The sequence below is a fragment of the Stylophora pistillata genome, unplaced genomic scaffold (genome assembly GCF_964205215.1).
Source record: "Stylophora pistillata unplaced genomic scaffold, jaStyPist1.2 SCAFFOLD_1809, whole genome shotgun sequence".
NCBI lineage: Eukaryota > Metazoa > Cnidaria > Anthozoa > Scleractinia > Pocilloporidae > Stylophora > Stylophora pistillata.
Window position 1 is genome coordinate 15,523 of NW_028290911.1, and position 26,832 is coordinate 42,354.

Here is a 26,832-nt window from a genome sequence, read left to right on the forward strand (position 1 = left end):
GTTCTTAATTTTCTCGTAGTGTATCTGATAGTTTGGTCGCCATATTCAGGCTCTTTCGGCTCATGTAAGCATAGTAACCTCTACGATATATATCGGTCGATTGTAACTTGATAAATATACATAATCTTTATTAGCCTTAACCTAAATTTAGGTTTGAAGTGTTGCCTTAAGCTTGTTGATGTGAAAGACTGCGCTAATGAAAATTATTAAAAACTGGATCATAGGATAATGCAATTCAAGACTTTTTATTGGCTTAGCCAGTATGTCACATATTTAATTATTCAGAACGCCAGCTTTACAAACGTCAAAAATAGAATCGATTTGTGGTTTAGGTTTACCCCGCTATCTTCCACGGAAGAAAATCCTTACAGTGAACCGCTGGTGGTAATAGCTGTTTTTAAAATGAAAATGAAAATATGAATTAACTTGGTAAATCGTGATATGTTCTAAACAAAAGCATTAACACGCGGGATCTAGTTCAGTGCGAAAATAAATTACAAGCGATTGATATGATAAAGCGTTCGCTGTACACGCTTTAGTTGTTATTCAATACGTGAAAGCATGAGATATAATTTAATTCGGTCACAGAAACGTGGGAGAGCTTTTTCGCCGGCCATAAATGAACATAATTCAACCGTGTTTTTGTGTTATTATTTGTACCGCCCTACTCTGTTCCAATTGTTTTACAAAGGAACTTGCAATAGTTTTTGAGAGATCGATCAGCTTAAAACTAGGAGCAAAGGATGTGTTCAAAACTTTTGAGTGTCCTCCTGAAATCTGAAAAGAAAATGTTTTTCTTGTATTGCAAAAATGACGAGACTTTTACGAGCGCTGATGCTATATAGTCTTGGTGAGCGGTGGCTTCATTTTGATAACAAATTTACAATGACATTACCAAGAGCTTTTTTCCAGAACTACCTAGCTGTGGACGTATTTTACTTTTCATTATTGACGTTATTTCATTTTACCTTTAAAAGTCACACGAAAGGTTTATTGTGTGTTAAAGAAAAAGTTTCAGAAAGCACAGGGGCAATGGTACAAAAAAGAGTAACCCTAAATTTCATCCTTGCCGATAAAAACCAATGAAAACCTTTTTTTATCTGGTAAAAAAATTTATACCTCCGTGTCATAGAACCCATTAGCTTTATTAATATAAACATGGAAATAATTCGATGGGTTCTCTGAGTTCTAGTCATTTCGTGTCTTCAGACAAGGAATACAAGCTGTCGGAATTGGGGGCGATTCTACAAACAAGAACCCTTTTGGTTTTCTTCGTCGAAACTACAGAACACTTTCTGTCAAAGTACATGTACCATAGAGAATATCTTGACTCACTTGAGACTGAACTGTTTGCAAACTGATGAGGGAATTTTAAAGAAATGAGCCACAAGGATCATTGTGGTCTAAAGACTAATTTAATGTTAAGGTCAAACTTTTTCGTGGAACCTTGATTTGAAATAGGAGCCAATAGTTATCATCACTCCAAATAATGAATTAGTAAATATTCCCAAATTTTCTAGAGCCTGAGTAAGGCCATGCACCCTTAGATTCACATAACGTTCAATACTGGACATAACCTTACCTTTTATCAAAAACCTTACCGTTATCAAACAATAAAACAGGAAAAACTGTGAAAAATTCTGTCAACTTTCTGTTTCCTTGTTGCTCGGTTCAATGTCCACTGACGCATAATAGACAATGAAACTAAGGAGAAGACAGGTTCCCGCCCAAACACGCCATCACTTCATGGATTGAGTAGGAGTGGGAAAGATTCGGCAACTTCAGTTATCCTGCAGACCGACAGCACGATATTTGAACAATTACTACTTCAACTGATCGAGTGAATTGTCAGTTATCAACCGTAACTAAGCACGGGGTTTTCCATCACAGTTGTGCTTTGTTTCGAAGTGAAGGCTTCATATAGCGATTACCTTTGTTACTCCGCAATCGCAATCGCAATCATAGCAGTATGTCATTTTACTATTATACCATCAGTCAATACAAGATTCCTCAATCTCTCTGTATTTTCTTGCTCCAGTCCAGTCCTTAACAGTTCAACCATTTTGATTTTGAATGTAAGCGAACCAGTCATACACGAATGGCTGCCTCTGTGCTGTGAAACAAACGTCTGTTTTATCATGTTATTTTACACCACAGTTAACTATGTTTACACTAAGGCAACAAATCGTCATTGCTTTTTCCAGATTAAATTAAGACACTTCTAGACATATTTTGCATTAAAGAGACGTGCTTGTCTTGAATACTTTTATTGAAAACCCTCATTTTATAACCTTGCCTACATAATGTGAAACGGGAGTACATTATGGTCGTCACGCTGCAAACTAACAAAACTTGCAAATAAACGAACGTGATTTGTTGACCTCCGGTCTATATCACTTGAGCATGGGAAGCTACTTAATTTTTAACTTAATTTGTTGGGTATAGCGTTATTTTGATTAATAACTTTTACTTGAGGGTTTTGATAAAGGATAAACATGCCATAACACTTCGTGTATCCAAGGAATTCAGGCACGATTTTTCTCAAGGGACGAAAATGAGTAAACCCTCTTCTAAAGCTACCTTCGAAGGAGCAAACCCACCCCAAATTGCTGGTAAGGTTTACAAGCTTGCTCAGTGCCATTGAGAATTTGTGATCAAGGTTTTAATCCTTGCAAGATTAACGGAGTCTTTCACTTATAATTAGTCATGTTTGTAGCCGAAGATTACCCTCAGTTGTACTAGACTTCGAAACAATTCTTTCTCGTTACAACTAAGAAAAGAGGAAAAAAACGTAGAAACAGAGAAACTTGAAATGTCCATAGAACTCACGATTCAATTTGGTAATGCGCAGAGACAAAAATATACTTCGCGTTTAAGGCTACCGTTATAATAGGTAATTTTCTTTTCTAATCAATCGTTTGTCTTGTAACAGTGATGAATCGCAGTTGAATTGATTAACAAATGCCGTCCATCAATAATTTAAATGTATCTACCATCTTATCCTCAAGAAAAAGTAAACATCATTCTAACTCAAACGAAACCGCTACAGTCAGTTTTCTAACTAAAAAGTATCTTACAGAAGTAGAATTCGAATGGCCAAGCCTGCTATTTGCTCAAAACTCCCAATCTAAACTTTAATCAAATAAACTACTACCATTTTTTTCTTCAAATGCTTTTGTGTATCGACACCCTGGTGCGTCAATTCCAAAGACCAGGAGACTCTCTCATTAGCTGAGGCAGTCACTGAATCAAACACTATTGTCAATTGTATGTTCTGATCGTATGCGTGGAAAAAGACTCACCAGTCAACTGACCCACATCACCTGAGTCCTACAGCCAATAACATCACGGAAGAATTAACCAATCAGATTTCACGAATCAGACTTGCAACTGTCGACTAACAAACAGCTCCTCACTTGACCCGGATGATGACTTCCGCTGAATGATGACTTCCGCTGAATGATGACTTCCGCTGAGGTTGTCAAGTCGGTAGTCACTGTTACTGAGAGCAGTTCTTTTTAGCTTTCTTCCCGTTAGAACGATCAGATTACATAATAGAATTTCTCGATAAACGTCGTAACTTTTTCTTTTTAGCACAAAGAACGAAGTAAAGAATATAGCAACGGCCAGGGCACCCTTAAGACTCACTTATTCCAAGGAAACCGTGAACAAATTGAATGAAATGCTCTTTTTCCCTAGAACTCCGCGAGGCGTTTTCCTTGTTCGACAAAGATGGCGGTGGATCAATTTCATCGTCTGAACTGGCCGCTGTCATGAGATCCCTGGGACAAAATCCAACAGAAGAAGAACTCAAGGAAATGATCGCTGATGTGGATGAAGACGGTTTGTATATATTTTTATTATGTTGTGTTACTTAAAAGAAAATTGCTCAGCCACGAGAACAGACTCTTACGCATTCTCTGGTGTTCCTATGATCAAACCCTCCAGTCTGCTACTCTCTGGATTTGTTCTCGGTTGTCCCGAGTTAGAATTCTTGGCTGCACTTTGTATGTAGCCAACTGGTCGGTCTCTTGCCGGTTGGAGTTTTTAAACACTTTGTTTCTTCAGAATGTTTCAATTTGTTCGTATTGGCCTTGAAAAGTCCCATTGGGGAAGTGGCCAATTAAGTTTTGTTTCGAAATTTATGAGGATAAAACATTTCACTTCTGCGCTTTGCAATCTATTGTTGTTTTATTTATTGACAGGAAATGGTGAGATAGACTTTGAAGAGTTTCTTCAAATGATGTCCAAAAAAATTACAACATGTGATACAGAGGAGGAAATCAGAGACGCTTTCAGAGTGTTTGACAAAGATGGAAACGGTCTGATTAGTTCGCATGAGTTACGACAAATTATGATGAATCTCGGTGAGAAACTAACAGATGAAGAAGTGGATGAGATGATGAGAGAGGCAGATCTTAATGGTGATGGGCAAATTGATTACGAAGGTAAATTATAAAGTCATCATTGTTTGTGAATAGATCAACATCAACTAGCACTGATAGAGCGCTACTCGATTGAGTGTCCTAAAACGAACCAAAGAAATCACAACAGCCAATCATAGTAAGGTAAATATCACCAGCGACCAATGAGAACTCGAATTAAGAACAAACAAACTGACTGTAGCGCGTTTCAGTTTTGAATCCGATTGGCTAAGAAAGTGGCGCGACTGTTCTGGACTAATCACACAGCAAAGAAAAGTAAAACCAAAGCAATCCAGGATTACTTTCGGCACTCGATTGAAAATGTCTCCAGTCACTTGTTTCTTTTAGAATACTTTAGGGGCTCCTTAATAGTCTGCCCACAAATTTCAAATTATCAGTGTTCTTGTGTTAAAGTTTTCCAACTTACACTGAACATGGGATTTGCGCAGTGATGCTTGCTCAAACAGGACAGGACTTCCTTCCTGATATCTGAAACGGACGGAACTGAGGCTTGCTAGTAGCGGGTCATTGCTGAGACCCTGCTGAAGGATTTAGAAAACATTCATATACATATTTCAAATAATAAATTCTTCCATTCCTGATGCACTAACTGAATCACTGTTCTTTTTTCCACTGCAGAATTCCGATTTTTGATGACAAAGTAACGACGTTTTGCCATGTGAAAAGGGCTCAGGCGCTTAAAAAGGCAGAGAGCTCTGAAGCTTGATCGAAGCCACTGCATTTGTCCAAATTGAGTAACCTTTATCAACAAGGGTTACAAGTTGAAAATGCCGTCGAAGTATATAGCTATGATTAGAAGGGAGGCAATTTGCAGTGCAAAAAGGCAAACGATTTATCGAGCTTCACCACCGGCATGCTTTTATGGACTCTGTGTTTGACACCGCTGTGTTTTGCAGAAAATTTGTCTGCTACATACATTATTCAAATCTCACATGGTCACATGGTCACATGTTACCATATAGTTATTATAGCTTGAAAGGAATCACAAGAAGGATTTTTTCTTTTCACTTCAAAATGAAGCTTATATCGCGCAAGCGATTATTATATATTTGACTTGCAAAGATCGAGTTTAAAGTTATAAAAGAAGCCAAATTTCAACCAAGAATCATTTTCTCTATACGAATTATTACGATAAACTGTGGAATCGGTTTTCTATTAACTTAATTATGAAGAGAAACATTAATCGTTATTTTTCTTAATTTACTTCTGACATTTTTAAGCGTTATTAGCTGCATTTTGGATAAGGTTACCTTAGGTTTGAGTGGGAAGATTTTATTCATCCACGTTGTTTTTAATTTACTGCGATTCTACTTGATGTGCGCACAGAAGGGCATTTGCTCTAATAACGAATCAAAGGCTTGGCCGAATTCTGTAACATATGTCTTGAATGTGAAAATAACATACAAACCTTGAAATCAAAAAACCAATATGTCGATTTTTTTGTGATATGCTAAAATACCACAATTGATCTTTTTTTTCTGATTTTATGATGAGAAATACATCCTCTTGCCAAACAGTAAATATGCCACAAGCGATTTTCATCGTTTGGTTAATCATTTACATGGTTAATGGTCTCTGAAATCTATTTCTTATATTATTTCTGCCATTTGTTCATTAGTACTGTTAATATTTTCATTACTTTTTTTAAAGAAAAGAATGCATGTGATTTCAGAGAGAGTTGGCATATCTGTAGAATATAAGGAAGTTTTTACTATCAACCATATTACATTATAATATTATAAAAGATAATTTCTAACTCTTGGTTGCGATAAGCGATTAACGACGAGCAAGGTTATCTATCCTGCAATAAGTTATGAACTGAAGTGATTTTTAAAAATGGAGACCAGTTCTTCAGTTTTACATACTCCGGCATTTCTCCAGCAAGTTATCTCAATAACTAAAACGTCAATAAAATTTAAATCAAACTGGCTTTGTGAATCATTCTATTATCGATTATCCTGGGGTTATGCTCGATGAAGAGCTTCACTGGACAGAGCATACCGACCCTATTTACAACCAAGTCAACAAGCGTTTAGGACTTTTCGCACGGATAAAATCTTGCAGCGAAGTGTCTATAACACCATTATTGGCCATCCTTTAAAGGAATATCTCACTTCTCTTGGCAACTACTTGAAAGCCAATCGGCAGCATGAGGGATTTATTCCTATCGTTTTCGTTTTTTCTTTTATTATTTTATATACTTTTTTATATACTTTTTACACTGTCTATTGTTTACATAGTTAGTATTTGTGTATTTCTCGTAAGGGCACACTTAATTTGGAGCCTCGCTCTGTTTTGTGTCCCGCACCCTTGTCCTCCGTTCTCTTCTGTGTCTTGTTCATATGTATATTTTAGTCCTTTTAGTATTGTAAGTATGGTGAAAGCGATTAAATAAGAATAAATAAATCCTTTGTAATACCGACACTACATGGGGTTTTTTTGTTTGTTTTGTTTTAACGACTTCACCGGGTGTGACTAGATCCGGAAGGGTTAGTGCAAACGGAACACAAGGTCCATGCGAGGCACCACCCCTCCACCCAATTCACCCTGGATAGACACTGCACAAAGATAGACCACAACACCGGGCACTACGTACCCTACTCTTTTCGAGGAGTGTGTGGGTTCTTTAACGTCCCACAAATTTAAATCACATATAAGGGCTTGTGAGACGGGACCTCCATTTATCGTCCCTATCCGAGAAGACTAGAAAGTCTAACCTTTTGCAGATATTATTACAAAGGCAGCACTTTCTACTCAGTTATTAAAGACCCTGAGTGTTGGTCCGGCCGGATTTGAACTCTCGACCTCCCGCACAACAGTCCGGCGCTATACCAATTGAGCTAACCGGGTGGCGGTTAACTGTGGGTCACTTCCAGGAAAACCCTTGAACAGTTACAAAATCGTGCTGCCCGCATTGTTTTAAGGTGAGTCCTCTAAAGACACTTTTAATGTTTTAGAGTGGGCCGAGTTAGAAATGATGCGAAAAAAGACATGGACGTGTTTTAGTTTAAAATATATATACTTAAATATACTAGTACCTCTAGTATGTTATTAGAAGCCAGAATGTACATGGCTATGACACTCGCAGAAGAACCGATTTGCACTTGCTCAAACCGAAGCTAAACCTTGGGAAACGAACTTTTAAATATTTAGGCTCAACCCCTTTTAATCTGTTGCCTCGTCACATTCAGAACGCAGAATACTTTCTTCCTTTAAATTTCTGATGATTACTTACGATTTTAAACATTTTGTATTTTTAAATTGTTATATCATGTATTTTTAAATTATTCTACTCTTTAGTCCAGAGCCCCTCTGGATACCAGCCTCATGGCTGATTGGGTCACTGTGGTAAAATAAAGTCCACCTTACCTTACCTATGCAGCAGAAGGCTAAAAACTTATAGTTGAATAATTTGAAGCTGCTTTTGAATGATGAACCTAGAGTATTCGACCTTCCACTACTCACCTCTCCCATCCCCCCCTCACTCATCCTTAGGTCACTTAGGTGCACGCGCTTCATATAGTAGGGCCTCGTCGCATAAAGCTGCACATTTTTCGGTCACCATTCCCCACTCTGACAACTGGGAGCATCTAAGGTTTCTTGTGGGTTTCTTTCTAGGTTCTAGGATTTCATCTCGCCGTTTGAAAACGAGTCATTTAAGCTGAGAGAGAATGTACTGTGTCTTTGCCCTTGAGTAATATTCACGTCTGTGTAGCGGCAAATGCCGCAGTAGTTGTTATTGTTCATTGCTCTCGTGACAAAATCTCTACAAAATTATGAAGCTACACACGGGGGCAAGCAAACACTACTTTGTCTACCCAGTTTAAAGGCAATGTTTGCCTTAGAAAAAGTTAATACGGAAATCCGGTTCGTTGATCTGCGACAGCGAGTCAATCAATCAATCAATAATGTGAATGAAGATGTCGGTTTACCACATGGGTCATTAACATTACATGTTGATCAAGCCTAATTACGGAATGCTTTCAAAAACATTGGAATTAGGCTCGATTTGAGTCGAAGATTGGCTTGCGGTGCAATAAAAAAGATAAACATTTTGGTCCAATTTCTCAGGGATGGTAAGTGGTAACTGTTGATATAAGTAATACAAACACTATGACAGATGAAATGAAGCAATAGACAAAATGTCGCTAAGCGGAAAGTTTCTTCCAATTTTTCCCTTAGGGAACTTTTGTATGAATGCGCAATATGAATTAATGCAAAAGAATGCGAAAGAGACGAGAGGAAACGTAAATTTATGGTACTATTCCTTTGAAAAGGGAACGTCACTACTCATTGTGAATAATCAGAGAAACTTTTTAAAGTCCGTGTAATTACGCACGAAACAAGAGTGTGAGAAAAAATTGATCGCAAGATGGAAATGAAGGATAACAGATAAGCTGAAATGGACTAGATCGCTTGCTGTCAGCACTATTCTAACACTTAAGAAGAAATCAGCAAACATCTTTTTTTCGCGCCTGGGTTAATTCTTATATTTTGCACGTCAAGTTATTTCTAACCAGATGTGTTCACGGTTTATTCATAAAATTGTTCTCCCAAAGGCAAATGTTTAATTATTCTCCGCCGTTGAAGGCCTGACCTTAAATTTTCATGAACTTGTTGTCATAATCAAGTCAAGAAACAAATCAGTACCTTAAGGCCAGATTATTTTTAAAGCACTACAGCCGTTCTTTCGCTATGATCTTCCACAAGTACCAATATTCGATAAAATACAAAACAGGCTGTAATTAACTTCATAAGTCACAACTATTCAGTTTGGAAGATATCATAATTCTCAATTCAAAGGTGGTGGACGAGAAGTTCCTGAAGATCAAGTCATGGCCGTTTATCTATAGCTTTACAGCAAACTTCTGGTGGTCCTTACATTTCGCTTTGGGGTTTGAGTGATAAAATTCAAAACGTTTTACTTTTGCTCATTGACACCTCGTAAACGGCCATGGCCATTATTCAAATCAGCTATTTCTGCATGAGTTTTGTTTTTCTCCTTTTCTCACAAAAGAAATAACAATTAATCAGCCGTTATTACAACGTGTCCAAGCTAAGACAACAAGGTCCTTGGCTGTAGTCTTGAGGATTATTAACTTTCTGAAACAGACAAAATAAAGAAAAAGAATGTTCTTCAACCAGGTTTTGCTGTGTTTCATAATGAGAGGACAAACCTTGGTTTGGCCTTTCATCCAATCAAATCCAGATATTGTATTTTGAGACAGGTGCTACAGTGAGTCAATAGATTTAAAATGGAAATTAGCCCAAAGTGTTCGGCGAGCACACAAAACGTTATGACGTCAGAAAAGCCAAACATAAGAAAATTTATGCGAATTTTGTCCGTATGTATTGATTGCTACGATCTGCAGTTGTTTATCATTGGGAACATCCGTCCACCGCAAACTGAGGTGTATGAGCTGCCAAGTAGAAACGAGAAAAATTCAGAATCATGGTGAATATTCGTAACAGAGGATAAAGAACTCGTTTTGCTTTTAGCACTGAGCTGATTGCGGCTAGCCTGCAACTCGTTCGTTTAAACGAATACTCGCTTTAGGTTATAAAACCCAAATGCAAGACAGCGCGCGCAAGACTCAGACATACATGATAAGTTGCGACTTGTTCATGCCTCTTCAAAGACGTTTACTTGCTCTAACACGGTTTTTATTTTCTTTTTTAGGTCGAACGCCAACTTACTGAAGAACAAGTTAATGGTAAGATGTCGCTTAGCTTTAAAATATCTAGAGATGTTATTTATATTTTGATTGTAATACTACAATGTTGCGCTGACCAGACGAGAACGCTTGTAATGAAACTAAACTGTCTCTTCATGCACAGAGTTACGAGAGGCTTTCTCGCTTTTCGACAAAGATGGAAGTGGGACAATTTCGAATGAAGAGCTCGAAGTGGTGATGAAGTCTCTTGGGCAGAACCCAACTGAAGACGAACTCCAGGAAATGATTCGCGAAGTTGATGTGGATGGTAAATTAAATGTTAAGTCACTTGGAAGTTTTGCTCCTTAGTCTGACTGTCAGCTGACGAAAATCTTTACAGAAAAAAACAAAAATGTAAATTACTGCAAAAATTGACAAATTTCCTAGAATAAACCCGAACAGTTTTTAATTCGGTTTATTTTATCTAGATTACAAAAACTTTAACAAGTTAAGGTGCGGTTTAGTAGAGATTTTGCGCGAATGTGTAAAATGCCACAGAAACGTGAGAAGCAAGATTGTGTATTTGTAATGTTCCTCTTCAATATGGGATTAGATGTGAAATGTGATAAATCAAGTGGAGACTACCTCACATTTAACCATTTTTGTTCGCTGTTAGATTCCATTCGGCCCCGCTGTAAAAAAAGAAAAATTAATCTACAGTTAATCACCAAATACATCCTAACAATAAAGTAGATTTTCTGCAGCTGGCTGGCGATTTTGTACGAGCTACTTTCTCGTGGGGCAAATTTTATTGCAAGGGCTTAACTATCTAAAGGTAAACAAAAACTAACTACTTTTCTTGTTTCAAGAGAAAATTATTCAGTTCGCATTTGATGGAAAATTAATTTCTGTTAGATCCCATTTTTTTCTGTCCACTTGCTATGAAATCCAGATTAACATAATGAAACCTCGTGCACGTATTATGTACACTTTCCAATTTTCAAGCGCGCGCTTCAAGAAAATTGATTTTCTTCTCTAATAAGTGCAAGAAACACATGCATTCCTACTACTTCAAAATTTTAATCGCAGATGGTTCCTCAAAATAAATTATTTTCTTTTATTAGTAGCTTTTCCTTTTCACTTCTTTGGAGACCCAACTTTCGTTCATTTTTTATCAGTGTGTGATTTTCAGGAAATATTTTATCGAAAAAGTACCATTCAGGTAAACAAAGAGCCACACGGAAAAATGAATCTTTGTAAATTAAAAGTGAAGTTTTTTTCCGTGCCGGTTTTGAGAAAAACTTCCTGATACAATATAATACTAGTAAAAAAAAAAAAAAAGGCGAAGATCCTCTATGACAAAAAGCTGCAAGTAAATAAGATTATTTTGAAATGGAAGTATTACATGATTTCAATCGGAAGACATGACCAAGTTGTTTACTTTGTAATATTTGGAACATTGAATGTGTTTTTCTATTCATTTCTGTGCCGGATCAAACCGCCAACCCAAAACAGTAGTGATCTGTGGTATGTAAATTTTAGTGGATTTTTCGTCAAATCTCATATTGTTTTGTATTGTAATTCAATGAAAAACAAACATCGATGAGTCATTTTCTGTCGTAATGAAATCCAACTCTCGAATGTTGAGATGAAGGGAGATAGTGGTGAATTCTTTGGCTGTTCTTTTTAGTTGATCAAACAGTCTGGTGCTACCTTTAAGTTTCCTCGGTTTGAATATAGGTGTTAATATTTTCATTGTCTAAAAGTAATATCAATGGAGCTTCCTAAACGTGGTGTTCGCCTTACAGGGCCATTAGTAGACGCTATGTAAAGCAAAGGCCCCTGGGACATAGCAATAGTTTGCACATTGAAAATACATTCCTTGGAAGGATAAGCTATGTAGCTCCCAGCGTAACTTGGGCGTATTCTTATTGGAGATTGAAAGGAGATAAGTTTTGGCATTCAGTGGTTACTTAAAGGGAAAGTCAGGTTATGATGCTTATCGTGAAAAAATTGAAATATTTCATGCTTAATTTTGACTCGGAAGTCACGTTTCAGACTTGGTTGACCAAATCAGCGATGAAATCAACTGAAACGTGTCTTGTTTAGTTTGAAGAAGGCTACATGTACATGGTTGCAGATTAATTTCAACTTACGTCAAGGGCTGAGGCACATTTTCTTTAGAACCGAACAAGAAAGGCAATTAAATGAGAAAAAACTGCAGATAAAGCGGATGACAAAGTAAATGTTTTTCAAAAACAACCGGGAACATAGATGAAATGTACGTCAATTTCCGAAGCTTTAATCAGCCAGTTGGCAGCTGTCGCAGTCAGCTGGACACGAATGTTTTAACACATACCTATATCTCGATCTCTCTTAAAATTGGGATTTTTCAGTTAATCGCCTTCATTTTCATTCGCAGGAGATCCTTGTAATTTTTCTTTTTGCCAAATTTGTTATAAAACTATCAATTCATGAAATGAGTTTGATTAATTATTCAGGACAGGATGATCAATTCAAACATAACCAGCTCTTTGAGATTGACTGAGAGACTTCATTCATCCGCTAAATTCTGTTTTAATTTTAAACAAACAAAATATCGAACATCTTGTGCTCTATTCAAACTTGTGTCCACGACTTGCAACTTGTCATCTAATTTTGATAAATTTTTAATGGTGCATCCTGTGTTTCAGGCAAATTTTCATTTGGTCACAAGCCTAACTTTCTCCTGTTTGTCGCACGTGCTCAGATAATTCTAAATACCATTTTGTCGGTGTGGTTTGATTGTATTGCATTTTGCCTTCATACGACGCGTGATCCCGATAAGAATATTGGCTCTCTTGAGATGTAGAGGAAAGATGTCCTTCGGCTTCCACATCCGAACTCAATGTATTTCATAGAAAGCGTATTACTATAACACTCATCAGACTCGTTTTTAATCAATTTTTCATCGGTTTTCTGTGTAGGATGATGTTTGTATTTTGTTACCCGGCCTGCTATCACGGATGTTCTTGAGTAACTACCTGTTTGCTAAAAGATTGCTCTTCTTTTGTGAGTATTATTGGAACGGGGTGAACTATCCAAACCACTGTCGCAATAAAGCACTATCACCCATATAATTAGATATTTGGGATCTTGTTAAGCTAGTTTCCATGCATAGGTAACACGCTGCTTTCTTGGATGTTTAGCGTTTAGTTGGCTGCATACAATTGTTTTTGAACACTGACACAAACACATGGTTTTTTGAAAGAGTTAATTGTTCAGGTGACCACAAAAAGTTTTATAGTGGAATATAATTTCAAACTGCTATTAATCAACACTCTTCAAAACATCGCCCTATGAAATAAATCAGTGAATTACAAATAAATAACATGACAATGCCAGGGTCTAATTAGGTCTTAATTCTAGAAAAAACCTTTATTTGAATTTTTTTGTGGATTAGTTATTTCAAATTTCCTTCAGAAGGTCTGACGACAGCCCGTCTGCACGATTAATCCGGCTTTTGTTTGTATTGAATAATGGACATATTTCTTAGAAGTTTCAACAAAGAATCAATTAATAAAAGTGTTTACCGTGTAAGAATGTATATCGTTTGAACGCTAAATGGTCGCAGAAGCCTACTCATTGTCAAGAATCTAAGCGTAAATGCAGCTAAATTAATGAATCTCAATTGTATCTTTCATGAGAACTAAAACCTTTTGTAGTGATATCAAACTAAGTTATCACACCTTGGTGAAAATGACAATTGTTAAGAGTAGTAGCTTGTGTAGAGCAATACGATAAGGCACCCTTATTTGGGGAGGCTTCCGAATATTTCGCGGTTCTTTTTAAAAGCAAGTTTAGTTGTATATGACGGGTATATTTGTAGTGTCACTACGAGGTTAGGGTACACTTAGAATTAGGTGTGGTTAGCCTCTCCTGTCAGGGTCGAGTTTTATAACTCTGGAAATACTTACGAAGTGGATAATGGCTCATTTTGTAAAGTGTTGACTCGGAACAATTTGCACAAAAGAACTCGAAAGTGGCGATGTTAAGTACATTGAACAGTTCTCAAATGAGTGAGGTAAAGTCGTCCGCTTTTTTATGGAAGAAGAAGGACATTAGCATTTCAAAACCCATTTCAAAGGAAAGAAATCCTTAGCACCCAGTGTTGTCTTGCTCTAGGTCTGTAGAGTAACCATCTTACCATCTAAAGGCGTTAAAATGCTACCACTTAGTTAAAATTACAGCTGCACTTTGTTAGATTAAACAAGTCGCTGTCCATGATGAAGCACATTTTAGGTTCTTTGCAACTTGTCCAACCATGTCGCAACCTTTAATGAAGACGACTTTTGTTAGAATACGGTGAATTTCATTTCTTCACACGCTCGTGGTTGTCTTTTCTACCGTTTTTATTCTTAATTTCCAATATGTTCAAGTGTTTATTAGAAAAGTATGTTTATGCAGAGATTCGCCCTAAAGAAGTTACGCGAAATTTAGTTTACAAACAAGAATTTTGTACAAATGCAGCTAAAATGAGATCCCTTAATTTGTTATCTCAAGGAAACGGTGAGGTGGATTTTGAAGAATTCTTGCTGATGATGAAGAAGCAGATGCAAGCGAGGGACACCGAGAGTGAAATACGAGAAGCATTTCGAGTGTTTGACAAAAATGGAGACGGAATGATTAGGTACTATCATGGAAATTCTTCACAGTTCAATTTATATTTCTCTTACAAACAAAAAAAATTCCGTTAATTAAAGTAAAAGATATCCCGTTTTTTTATGAAACGCGACCAGTCAAAGCTTTCTAATTTACATCTAGTGGCAAGTAGCCCTTTTATGAACTTGCTTAAATTTTGCACTTGTTCTGTAAGGGCCGGGGAAATCGGGGTTAAAAAATGTTTCAAGAACGTTCACAGAATCGCTTTTCACTTATACGTTCCAGGTAATCCCATCAGTTCCAGACTTCACCTTACGCTAACAGTGTGTACCCTTAATTCCACATAGTCTATACATGAAAAAAATCTGCAGTATTTGCTTTCAGTTTCCTTGTTTTAATTTCCGAATGTGCAAGAATGGGTCTCAAATTTGTATTAACCTACAAAAGTCCATGTTGTTCAGTATTTTTTTATCTTTATTTACTTATTGGCTCATTTATTGTTCCGTCAGTCATTCAGAACTTCGTAATGTGATGACGAGCCTCGGAGAGAAGTTAACAGAGGAAGAAGTTAGTGAAATGATGAAAGAAGCTGATCTGAATGGAGACGGATACATCAACTTTGAGGGTATAGTAGATAAACTGTTATTTGTCAGTTTGCTCTTTGATATCTTGTAGACAGTTTCAGACAAGGAATGTATATCGTGGAATTAAAAATGGTATTGTTCGAGATATATGTACTTGAGACAAGACAAAAAAAACATCTTCGTGTTGTTCAAACTATATCGGGAAATATTGATGCCCGGTATTTACCGTTTTGGACTCTGGATTTAAAAGGTCTGGGTTCGAGTGTCTAGCCGGGTACGGGTAATTGTGTTTGCGTTCTCGGCTGAGACACTGAATTAACTCTCTCGATGCCTGTCTACACCCTTATCCATCATAACAAATGGCTGCCAGACGAAATAAGATGGACTAACATCCTGAAAAGGTAGAAGAGCAACAATTCCTTTCGCTTCATGTAACAGAAACTGACCCCTTTAAGAAACTCCCTCCTACAAAGTAATGCCCAAATTAATGATCTATTAATTTTTTAAACCTGCATTATATTGATATAATTTTATTCTATCCTCAGAGTTTGTGATCATGGTGTCAAACATTGAAAAGAACCCAGAGGCTCCCCCTCAATATTTGTAATGCCCAAAATTAATAATTAATAATTAATAATTAATAAGTAATGCCCAAATTAATGATCTATTAATTTTTTAAATCTGCATTATATTGATATAATTTTATTCTATCCTCAGAGTTTGTGATCATGGTGTCAAACATTGAAAAGAACCCAGAGGCTCCCCCTCAATATTTGTTAGCTACTAAGTAGTTTTTTAATCCATCTGACATGATTGGAACGTTTCTTCATCTAGCAATGAAGAGTTATTTATTGCCAATAAAGAAAGGTGTAGGAATGAAGTATGAAGTAGAACCGAGGAAGTGTATATAGCATGTAAATATATGTGTAAATTTGTAAATAGAAAAATATTGTAGGGGACAGTTCCGCCTTTTGTCTAGCATGACATATTAACCCAGAGTTGATATTAGCAAAGTTAAGTATGCAATAACTACTTTATGTTCAAACATTTTTTTAACTCTTAGCGGTTTAATCAGCTGACCCTCTGTCGTTCAAAGATTACAGAGAAGAACAAGCTCCCACAAGTTGACTCTCTCGACGATTAATTAATTCCTACCTGTACGCTGTTAACTGCCTCTGTTGTACATTATTTCATGACTGACTTGTCAGATGATCTGCTAACTTAACAGACATTTCCACAAATTTTAAGATCGACATACTGGAGTTCTGCTTTATGTAATTGTTGTTTTGATAAACTTTTATATTACATCAAAGTTGATATTAGCATTAAATTTAAGTCAAACAGTTTCGTTCCATCTGTGTTCATTGGCAGTTGAAAAAACTTTGAGGCCCCAAATCCCGTGTGTGAATGTAGGTTTCTTTTTATAAACCTTCTAGAAGGAGGAAGATTGATCCACTCTGTCAGCTTCTAAGCTTTTACTGACTTCAGTTAACAGGCTGTTGATGGCAGTTTGGGCTGAGATTCAAAGCCATGGAATATAAACGGTTCGTAGGCGAGAAAAGGAAGGCGAAGTATAAAGGTACATATGGATCGGAAGTGAGAGTTGAAAGATAAGGATACAACTAGAGAGGGGTGGATGTGAGATGAGATCAGCAAAAGATTGGGAAAAAGTGGGAGGCTGAAGGTGCGAAACAAATTCACAAAGGTGGTGGAGGGGGGGGGAGGGGGGAGTTGGTGGTGGAGGATGGGGGTGGAGGGAGACTGGGGAGACGAAGGAGGTAAAATTAGATCTAGTGAGGTAGAAAATGAGATTCAACCGTATAGAAGGGGTGGGAGATGGGTTCATACAAGATATCATCTCTTGATTCATATGAAGAGGGAAGGAAGATGAAATACAAATGTACTTATGGAGGATTAGAAGATGACTGATAAAAAAAAGTACATATATAATACAAGGTGTGAGAGAATGATTCATAAAAGAGGGAGGGGATATGAAATAAATTAAAATTGTAGGAGGCTGAGAGATGTCAGAAAGAAAGGTAAGTCTGTAGGTGGGAGATGAGATATCGTGGGAGACGAGATACCATGAAAGATACGGAGGGGTGGGGTTTAAAAGCAACGTTGGCCACGTATATTTTAAAAAGTAAAACTTTTTTAAAATGTTATTTGTTACAAAGATAAATTATCTACAAATTAATAAATCTCTCGAAGGTGGCGGTTCTAGGGGAAAGAATTTTTGGTTTAAAAAATCAGTACGTTTGACGAACGGAGAGTCATCTACAGGATTGATTTCCCAAAGAAAATCAATTTAGTTTTTAATATTTTAGCGACTCTGATGAAAGACGAACACTATCAAGAACTATTACCCCGTGACCCGAGGGAATATTATTTCCCCCAGAGCTCCGCCTGCAGCTGATTTCTTGCATTTGCTAAAGTAGCTCAGCGGTCTCGACCCAAACATGACATCCCACAAATCTCCGCGAGGTACAGAATATTCGCGGTAAACTTCGATTTCGACCGTAATGTACAAAACATTTTGGTTTCTTGTACTATGGCAAACTCTACTAATAACAATCTTCTGGGGAATCAGAGGAGACGAAATTTCATTTACAGTGCAATCGCATCACACTCAAGAGAAGGAAATGCACTTGGACCTCAATCAAGTAATTCAGCTGGTGTTGTTCATGCTCAATCAGTGGTACGAACTTCGCTACATCAGGAATCACCGCACAAAAAGTTCAAAAGTTCTCATGGCTCACCCGGAAAAAGAGAAGATGAGATTGCGGCAGAGGAAGCCTGCCGTGACCTTCCACTCGATGTTTTTGATGATGACGAGTTTTACACTTTGGACGATGACCTCGACGACAACGATCTTCTGACAGCTGAACAGTTGCGGGAGTGTGATCGACTAGCTTCATCCAGTTTATACCCACAGCAAAGTATTTGCCGTGGTACCGTCACTAGCTCCTCGCGTGTTGGTCCTGATAAAAGTTCCGATGAGAATCATGAAGTCAAGTGTATTCAGGATCATGTTTCTTTTGTTGATTCGAGGGTATCACATGCAAATTCTTCTATACATCCACTTGTAGAAAGGGATCCGTCTTTGAATTTACTTGTGGATCAACCTAATGGGACGGTTTCTGCACGCAGTAGTGATATAGGTGGGAACAACCTGAAAAAAGAATATGAAAGACTCAAAACTGAGTTAGCTGCAGCAAGCACTGCTGTCAAAAGGCTGGAAGAGGATAAGTTCTGTAAAGATGGAGAAATTAAGATGTTGCGTGATTCTCTATCAGATTATCAAGCTGAAGAAAAGAGAAGGCAAGCAGAGAAAAAGGCTGTTGATGAAAGACAAGCTAAAGAACAGAGTGATAGAGAAAGAGAATTGTTAAAACAAGTTGAAAACTTAACTACTCAAATCCGATTCAAAGAACGAGAAATTTCACAGATGATGGAACAGAACCAGAACAAAAAAAGAACAGCATCTTTGTCAGTTGGAAGTAGTCATAGTCCAAAAAGGAAGCTGGTCAACCTCAGTGAAGCTTTTCCAACTGGAAATTCATTCTTCCAGAAAACATCTCCTGAAAGCAAAGTAAAATCACCTAGGATGGAAGGGATGGAAAAGGAAGTCAAAACTCAGAGCAAACAGAACTCACCAAGATTATCTGAGGGAGACACTTCAGAAAACACAGGGCTCAGTGGTTTTTCCAGTAGCAGTTCGACTGTGGACACAGTGAGAGCCCAGAGAAGGGATAACTGTGCCAGTGAAATAGCCAATGTACAGCTACTTGTTGAAAGTTTTCCAGAAGTTGAACTTGTTCAGAATTTGTTATTACCACAAGAAAAAGAACAACAGTTCATTCTTCAGGAACAAGATGGCAGTGGTAGCATCCTATCACTTCCGACAAATTGTACAAATGTTTACTCAACATCTTCAATACTGAAAACTTTTCTGAATGAGAGAGATGTCACACATACTCTGAGACTGTTTGAAACTCAGGCTGCTTCAATACTGCCCAAATCTATCAGTGGTGTCACTCAGAAAGATTCTTTAGTTATGTCTGACGGCAGTTCTGTGATGCAAACTTTATCTGGGCTTCTTAATTACCCCCAAATGGGAAATAATGAGGGTGAAGAAAAAACCTCGAATTTGGTTTTCAAAGATCGTCATTTGCCAGCAGCAGTTAAATTTCTACCTTTACTGGAGAACCATATTGCAGATTATGTTCATCAAAAGACAGAACGCAGTGATGAAAACATTGTCAGCACTAGTTTACCAAGAAGTTCTCCAACAAATGACTCAGCTGAGTCCAGAGAAAGTTCACTGCTTGAAAGTGAACATGCAAAAAAACTTGCTGGATTGCAAAGAAATGCACAAATTTCACTGAGACTTCTGAATGTTCTTGTGATGCATAGCCATGAAGTTTGTGAATGTATTTTAATGTCAGCCAGGGTGTGTGGTGATAGTGATGAGATTTCTAGTGAGAGCGTATTGAACACAATTGATGATATAGCTAAGGTAAATGTCATGTGTTTCCTTTTCTTTTTAATTGTATCTATTTTGATTCCAAAAATACCATAAATCCTCTTCCTAAAGTCTTAAACAACCAGACGAGAAAATGTTTCGAGCGTCTCACACTATCACTCTTTTTTTTAACATTTCAAACAAAGTGTCCATGTAAAACACTAGGCTTAGTACCCAAAGCTTAGTTACTGATGTCTTTGTTTTTGTGTTTGTGATGTTGTGGGTTTTGGAATTTTCTGCTATTAGCAGTGTGTTGTCATGTGTTGTCCACAGTTGAATGTGTCTAAAGATGTATTTTTTAAGAAGTGTTTTCAAGTGTAGAAGACTTAAGAGAAACCAAGTCATAGCTAGAGAAGATGATGTGGACGAAGTGGTTGTAACGACTGCTAAATAAGCTGTGACTAATGGGCTGATTATATAGAGTGGCTGTGTGTGTTATATCCTTTTCACCTGTGGACATAGACTAGGGAAAAAAACACTATGATAACTGTCCACATACAAACCTTTTATATCTCTATGGAGTAAAGTTTGCATTAAATTTTCTTGTTGGCCACACCTTTTGAGGCTGCTTAATTATTATTTTTATTCGTAATTTTCAGTGCTGTTTACTTTTTTTGCAGATATTTTCAAGTAAAGAAAAAGACAAAGTCTTCATTCAATACCCACTTTTCTCAAGCATAAAAATTGCCACCAGAAATGTAATCTACTAACAATGAACTGTCTCTAGTTAGACTCGTCATCATTCATTTTCACTGTACTATACAATATTTTATTACACGACTTGGGCAGTCAGAGGGCCAATAACTAAAATCAACCAGTCAAAATGCTCTATTGCCGGTCAATATTCTCTCAGTATTGGACCGGGCACTGTCCCGAATGGTCCCGCACTTGTGTCCCTTTGAACTTCAGTCGTATAATAAATCTCTTATTAACCAAGCTTGCTCGGGACCGTACTGGAAGAATATTGGCCCTCTGTCTTTTTTGTACAGACCTCGCTGCGCTCAGTCCGTACTATCAAGACCTCAGGCTGATATTCTCCCAGTATGGCCCTCGAGCTTGGTTAATAAGATATATTTATTGCCTTTGCTATATTTCTATATAATTATGCCAATTGTGATTTTATTTACACCTAGGCTTAAAAATGACTGTTGAACTGAAGAAAGATCCTTGATATTTACTCTTATTACATAATCTAGTCTCTGTTGCCAAGTACTGGTAAATGAATATAGAGATAATGAAATCTTTATTTTACCATTATTAATAAGTGAATTTTGGTTTTCATTGTTATCTTTGTTGAAGAGTCCTGTGGACAACTCGCACATCTCCAGTTTGGGTAAAATGAGGGTAGAGGCCTCTGTGGAAACAGGTGTGGCAGGTACTGGTAATATCTGTTATTATTACAGGACTCGGGCAGTCAGAGGGCCAATAACTAAAATCAACCAATCAAAATGCTCTATTGCTGGTCAATATTCTCTCAGTATTGGACCGGGCACTGTCCCGAATGGTCCCGAATGATACTGCACTTGTGTTCCTTTGAACTTCAGTTGTATAATAAATCTCTTATTAACCAAGCTTGCTCGGGACCGTACTGGAAGAATATCAGCCCTCGGTCTTGTTTGTACAGATCTCGCTGTGCTCGGTTGGTACTGTCAAGACATCGGACCGATATTCTCCCAGTATGGCCCTCGCGCTTGGTTAATAAGATATATTTACTGATTTCAATTTATTTTGAACCATTGCTAGACATGCTTGTTCAAATAGTGATCGTTGCAAAGAAAGCTTGTTATAATATTATTAAGAAGGGGGTCTGTTTTTGTCAAAATCGCTTCAATGCCTTCTTGAGAGTGACACATATTTTAAAGTTACTTTGAAAATTTTTAGGCCAAAGTCTGTTTACTTGAAATTCATGTAGTGACTACAGGACAGTTGTTTTTTATTTTTTTCCCCCTTGGTTTTTAGAGAAGATTGACGACAAGGAGAACATTTATCAAACAGAATTACTGGGTTACATGTTTATGTTATTGATGCCTCAACCAGTGAGTAGAAATACTGAATACCAACTAAAGTTTTTTCATTGGTTTGTGCTGCTTCAAATTTATTAACAACTTACCTATCATGCTGTGCTTTTGTCTGATTCTTCTAAATTGTCATGACTGTATAAACCTATCATTTTTTGTCTTGTCTACATCATTCTTCAATGGCTTCACTTTGGCATTAAGTTCTTCTCATGTTCTTGTCTCATAAATTGTTGCCAGAGACTAACATTTTGACTGTTTAACTTAAACTTATTGTCTCTGTCCAGACTCCCATGAGGGTTCAAAAAGGATTTTAATTTAAGTCATGAGCTTTTTTGTTCCTTCCTTGTGAGTTCCTTGTGTGTTCTTGTTTATTTCACTACTTCTGTGTTTGCATAGATATGTAGACCTGTTTATGATGTATGGGTTCAGTATTCCAGTTTAAGGTTTGAATGAGGGGACAAATAAAAGAAAGACTGACCTAAAAGTTTATTTATTGAACTATAACCTGGTTTATTTAGATGTGCATCTTCTTTAAGTATCCTGTAGGTTACTGAGTAGTACAGCATCTGAGGGAATGATCTAAGGGTTTTTGCAGGATCACCAGTAACCAAGTGAAAAAAACAATCACTTAATTTGATGTGGTTTCAGATTTGATTAGTTTTTTTGAGTAATGTATTTCCAATTTTTCCATAAAATTCCTTAGAACAATTCTGTGAATGTTGCTTATTATACTCTGCAAGTCCTCAATTTGTTGGCAAGAGATTGTGAATTGAAATTCCTCCCAAGGTTTGTAAATTTTGGAACAATACAATCACTAGTTAGTAAGGTCAGGTAATGGATAGCATTGTGAGACCATTTTATTAAATAATAAGCAGTGCAAATTGGCTGGACAAATTTTTCCAGGTTGTGGTTTTGTATGGACCCCAGTTGTATCCTATCATCACCCAAACTTGGATGTTGTACAGCCTTGCCCAGCCTTGCCCAGCCTTGCCTATCCTTGCCCAGCCTTGCCCATCCTTGCCCAGCCTTGCCCATCCTTGCCCAGCCTTGCCCAGCCTTGCCCAGCCATGCCCAGCCATGCCCAGCCATCAGCTTTGTCAAATAACAAAACACTCAGTCTCGATAATTCTTAAAATCATACTCCACCTTTTCCAGTGAAACAAATTAATTTTGATTATCTGAAGATTGTGATTGGGGCACCAGTGTAAGATAACATGTTTTTATACAAGAAAAAAACAGTATTAATACAAAGTTACTTTTTGTTTCAGAATGTTGCCATTGTTGACTGAGAACCTTCTTTCACAGTGTCTTTCCCAAGACTGGACTCTTGGTACATTGTCTTTGGTTACATCACTCCTAACACTTTTAATGAGACACAGCTGTTTTCGAAAGAGACTCTGTTCCCAATCAGGTGAAACATCAAACCTTATGTCAGACTCTCTCATCTGTTTTCAGATAAGTTTTCAGAAGAGACTTTGTTGACAGTCAAACATTGTGATCTTGTTTTCATGGTGATGTTGGCTCACAACTGCCTCTGGCATTTCTGCTTCAGTTTGTGTATGGACATATCCTGACATGGTCTTGTGCAGTTGTTTAGCAAACTACTCTTTGCTTATCACACAGATGATTGTATTTTACTCAAGATTTACCAGGGATGGCTTTTTAAGCCAGCTGACCCATGCTGTCAAGAAGTTCATTTAAAGGTACAAAACAGAAACAGTTATATATATGTGCACGATCCTTCGCAGTAAAGCACTATTTGAGCAATAATGAAAATCAGACCTGAAAAAAATTTCAGGCCTGTACGGGATTCGAACCACTGACCTCTGCGATACTAGTGCAGCGCTCTACCAATTGAGCTAACAAGCCAACTGGGAGCAGGCCATCAAATTAATTCGACATAAACCCGTAGATGATAAATCAAACAACAACAAACATATGAAACATATGTATGAACTGCGGTTCATACATATGTTTGATAGGTCTGATTTTCACTATTGCTCAAATAGTGCTTTACTGCGAAGGATCGTGCACATATACGTTTCATAACCGCAGTTCATAGATATGTTTCATATGTTTGTTGTTGTTAGAAACAATTATAGTAGAGCCTAATTTCTAAAATTCTCCATTTCTCATACCCTCAAAGGAATTTGAACCTTAAATACAACTATAGGGCGTATTTTCAGGTAGAGAAGTCTTCCAAATTGAAACAAGTGTGGCAAAACAAACTGTTTTATCAGTGTATAATTTGGATATATCAACAAAGTTGAAATGGTAAATTGGCCACTGTAACGATTACAAAAGCTGATGTTTTGAGCATTAGCCCTTCGTCGGAGCGAATAACGAAGGGCTAACGAAGGGCTAACGACAAAGGGCTAATGCTCGAAACGTGAGCTTTTGTAATTGTTATGGTGGCCAATTTACCATTTCAACTTTGTTGATATATCCAAATTATTTTGTTACCCCCACCGACGCAGCCCCAAACAGTTTCTTTAGAAACTATCGGCCTTTATTCATTTGTTTTATCAGTGAACTGACAATTTTTTCCAGAAAAAGTTCCTCTTCTAAAACCTCAGAGAAACATTCACCTCCCCGGCTTTATGACTGCATTTGGTATTAACCCTTTAACTCCCAGAGGTGATCAGTGTGTAACTTCTCCCTATAATATCCATACCTTGTCCAGCAAACAAGTAATGAGAATACTCAAACTCATCAGGTAAAGTTGTTATCTTGAAATAACACCAAATTCTCATTACTAATTTACAAGAAAATGTGTAACTGCTGGAGGGGAGAGTTGAAGGGTTAACATATATCTTATTAACCAAGCGCGAGGGCCGTACTGGGAGAATATCAGCCCGAAGTCTTGACAGTACAGACCAAGTGCAGTGAGGTCCGTACAAAAAAGACCGTGGGCCGATATTCTTCCAGTATGGTCCCGAGCAAGCTTGGTTAATAACAGGATGATTTATTATAGGACTAAAGCTCAAAGGGACACAAGTACAGTATCATTTGGGACCATTCGGGACAGTGCCCGGTCCAATACTGAGAGAATATTGACCGGCAATAGACCATTTTGATTGGTTGATTTTAGTTATTGGCCCTGACTGCCCGAGTCGTGTAATAAAATATCTTATTTGTCACAAAAACACCTTGAAAGAAAGCTTCATTGAAAGTTAAGTGGCAGTGAAGAAATTCTTGAAGTTATCTGACGTTGAATTGATTTGTTTCTTTGTTTTCCTTGTCAGATTTGTACATTTGTCAATAACCTCCTTAAAAATTCTGACTCATTGGCCTTATTATTTCCTTTGGAGAGTGAATGTCAATGCAATCTTGAGGTGAAGCAACTTTAGAGAATCTACTGCCCCTGCAATGTGTAAATTACTGAAATGGCTTCTTTTAGTAATATTTGTTTCTATCCCTTTACTGTTGTGTAGTATACACAGGTACCCTATATTTTCACCAAAATGTTAGAGTATTGGTATGAATTTGAATCAACAGCTTTTGAGATCAAATGAAGAACTAAACCTTGTCATGTGCAGAAACAATTCATTTTTTGCCATACTTATAAATGATAACTTTCAGAACATTTCTTACTGAGGTATTATGGGTGTTGCTCAACCCTGGTATCCCACCTATGTCTGAACCCTCCCATTTGTTATAAGAGGGTTATCTACAGGACTGCGTAACAATGCTCCCAATCCATTCATTTAAGTCTTCCTTTTGAACAGTGAGACCTGAAGTCATCATCTTTATTCTCATTATTACAGCTTTTTATGACTGATGTATTGATCGAGTTCCTTTTTTATTTTTAGCTTATCAAGTGCCTTGTATTGATGTTAGACAGAGAACTCAACTCACTCAGCCAAGTTCCATCTGAAGCACTAACTGACCATGCACAGAAAAGGTAAATTTGTTGGAGTTGAAACAAGAGAATGATTGAAATGAATAACTTTGAATCTAAAAAACTTCACAGACTGACATAATTGTTATGTATTTTGAGCACTTTAGAAGGTTAAAATTTTCCTCGTAAATAGCATGGTGCTAACCCTAACTGGTACGTGACTTTAACCCTGTGCTAGCATGTTGTAGATTTAGATTTTAAATTATGGTAGCAGGCCCATGAAGTTAACAGAACTTTTGAGAAACAGGAACCTGATGTAACCAGTCAGTCTACAGTTTGACCCACCATGGTCTCCTTGTAACTGTCTACAAAAGTATTCAGTTTGATTTTTATATATTTCTTTTTTTCAATTTTTTTTTCAGCCACAATCTGATGTTATTGAGGCAGGGTGTGTTTCTTCTCTCCATGTTATGTCTCAATGATCGAATGTTTGTGGAGCATCGTGCTGAAGTAGAACATCAATATGTTAATGTTGTGAGCTGTGTTACCAGACTTTACAAGCAGATTGTTGGTGTGATTTCAGAAGCAGAAGGTAATGAAAACCCAATCTGCAAAGTGACTGAGATATTTAGTAAATTGTATGTTATACCAAAACATTGTCAATTAGTTGGAATGTTTTTTCAATACTTTTCACCTTGCTGTTTAGTAATACTGATCACAATATAGCTAATCAGGGGGAACTTGGCTATGATTTTTAAGGTAAACAAAGCCTCAGCTGTGATTCTTAGCAAATTAAGAATTAGCCAAGAATTATTCTTAACCTAAATAGAGCTTTTATCAAGAGCTTTTAATTAATTTCATGAAAATTCTACTAGGGTAGTGGTTGCAATTTAGCAATTATTTAAATCCAGCTAACAATCTAAATCAATAGATCTGAGTCTGGTCATGCAGCCAGTTCTGATTAAAGCTGGGCAGTTGCTAAGTCCTCCGAGAAAACTTGATCTCTGAAGTAAAATGAACCAACCCCCCTACTTATAATTTGTTCAGTATTACAGAGTTGGATTCCAGTTTTTTCCCCCAGAATGGAACTATAGGCCTTTGAAGTCTGGTGATTTTAGGCAACA

At 37.2% G+C, this 26,832-nt stretch overlaps 3 protein-coding genes across 6 annotated transcripts; all 3 read left to right on the forward strand.

Annotated features, from left to right (window-relative positions):
* The first annotated feature begins 346 nt into the window (after positions 1–346).
* LOC148715658 (calmodulin-A-like) lies at positions 347–6,201 on the forward strand. Its single transcript, XM_088746650.1, has 4 exons — positions 347–2,612; positions 3,700–3,843; positions 4,206–4,448; positions 5,064–6,201. Exons 1-4 carry the CDS (start codon positions 2,555–2,557, stop codon positions 5,087–5,089), a joined length of 471 nt encoding a protein of 156 aa, XP_088602776.1. The 5' UTR covers positions 347–2,554; the 3' UTR covers positions 5,090–6,201.
* Positions 6,202–8,409: 2,208 nt separating this feature from the next.
* LOC148715659 (calmodulin-like) lies at positions 8,410–16,668 on the forward strand. Of its 3 annotated transcripts, none has more exons than XM_088746648.1 (6): positions 8,410–8,521; positions 10,126–10,159; positions 10,284–10,427; positions 14,642–14,768; positions 15,250–15,365; positions 16,042–16,668. In XM_088746648.1, the coding sequence occupies exons 1-6, from the start codon at positions 8,519–8,521 to the stop codon at positions 16,113–16,115; spliced, it is 498 nt and encodes a 165-aa protein (XP_088602774.1). In that variant the 5' UTR covers positions 8,410–8,518; the 3' UTR covers positions 16,116–16,668. The 3 variants fall into 3 exon arrangements, with proteins under 3 accessions (XP_088602774.1, XP_088602775.1, XP_088602773.1); XM_088746649.1 differs by lacking the exons at positions 8,410–8,521; positions 16,042–16,668 and adding exons at positions 9,773–9,900; positions 15,870–16,034; XM_088746647.1 differs by lacking the exon at positions 8,410–8,521 and adding an exon at positions 9,774–9,900.
* Positions 16,669–17,144: 476 nt separating this feature from the next.
* On the forward strand, positions 17,145–26,825 carry LOC148715660 (ATR-interacting protein-like). Of its 2 annotated transcripts, XM_088746645.1 has the most exons (10): positions 17,149–19,843; positions 20,470–20,547; positions 21,149–21,224; positions 21,809–21,885; positions 22,571–22,653; positions 23,136–23,278; positions 23,491–23,570; positions 25,113–25,202; positions 25,680–25,771; positions 26,131–26,825. In XM_088746645.1, exons 1-10 carry the CDS (start codon positions 17,876–17,878, stop codon positions 26,432–26,434), a joined length of 2,991 nt encoding a protein of 996 aa, XP_088602771.1. In that variant the 5' UTR covers positions 17,149–17,875; the 3' UTR covers positions 26,435–26,825. The 2 variants fall into 2 exon arrangements, with proteins under 2 accessions (XP_088602772.1, XP_088602771.1); XM_088746646.1 differs by lacking the exon at positions 25,113–25,202 and having other exon boundaries at positions 17,145–19,843.
* The last annotated feature ends 7 nt before the right edge of the window (positions 26,826–26,832 follow it).

Coding starts and splice junctions, on each gene's coding strand:
- LOC148715658 (XM_088746650.1), top strand. CDS start 2,555: ATGAGTAAACCCTCTTCTAAAGCTACCTTCGAAGGAGCAAACCCACCC. Junction 2,613..3,699: donor AAACCCACCCCAAATTGCTG/GTAAGGTTTACA, acceptor CTTTTTCCCTAG/AACTCCGCGAGGCGTTTTCC. Junction 3,844..4,205: donor CGCTGATGTGGATGAAGACG/GTTTGTATATAT, acceptor ATTTATTGACAG/GAAATGGTGAGATAGACTTT.
- LOC148715659 (XM_088746648.1), top strand. Junction 14,769..15,249: donor AATGGAGACGGAATGATTAG/GTACTATCATGG, acceptor TTGTTCCGTCAG/TCATTCAGAACTTCGTAATG. Junction 15,366..16,041: donor CGGATACATCAACTTTGAGG/GTATAGTAGATA, acceptor TTCTATCCTCAG/AGTTTGTGATCATGGTGTCA.
- LOC148715660 (XM_088746645.1), top strand. CDS start 17,876: ATGGCAAACTCTACTAATAACAATCTTCTGGGGAATCAGAGGAGACGA. Junction 20,548..21,148: donor TAAAAATTGCCACCAGAAAT/GTAATCTACTAA, acceptor TCTTTGTTGAAG/AGTCCTGTGGACAACTCGCA. Junction 23,571..25,112: donor GTCAAGAAGTTCATTTAAAG/GTACAAAACAGA, acceptor TTTCCTTGTCAG/ATTTGTACATTTGTCAATAA.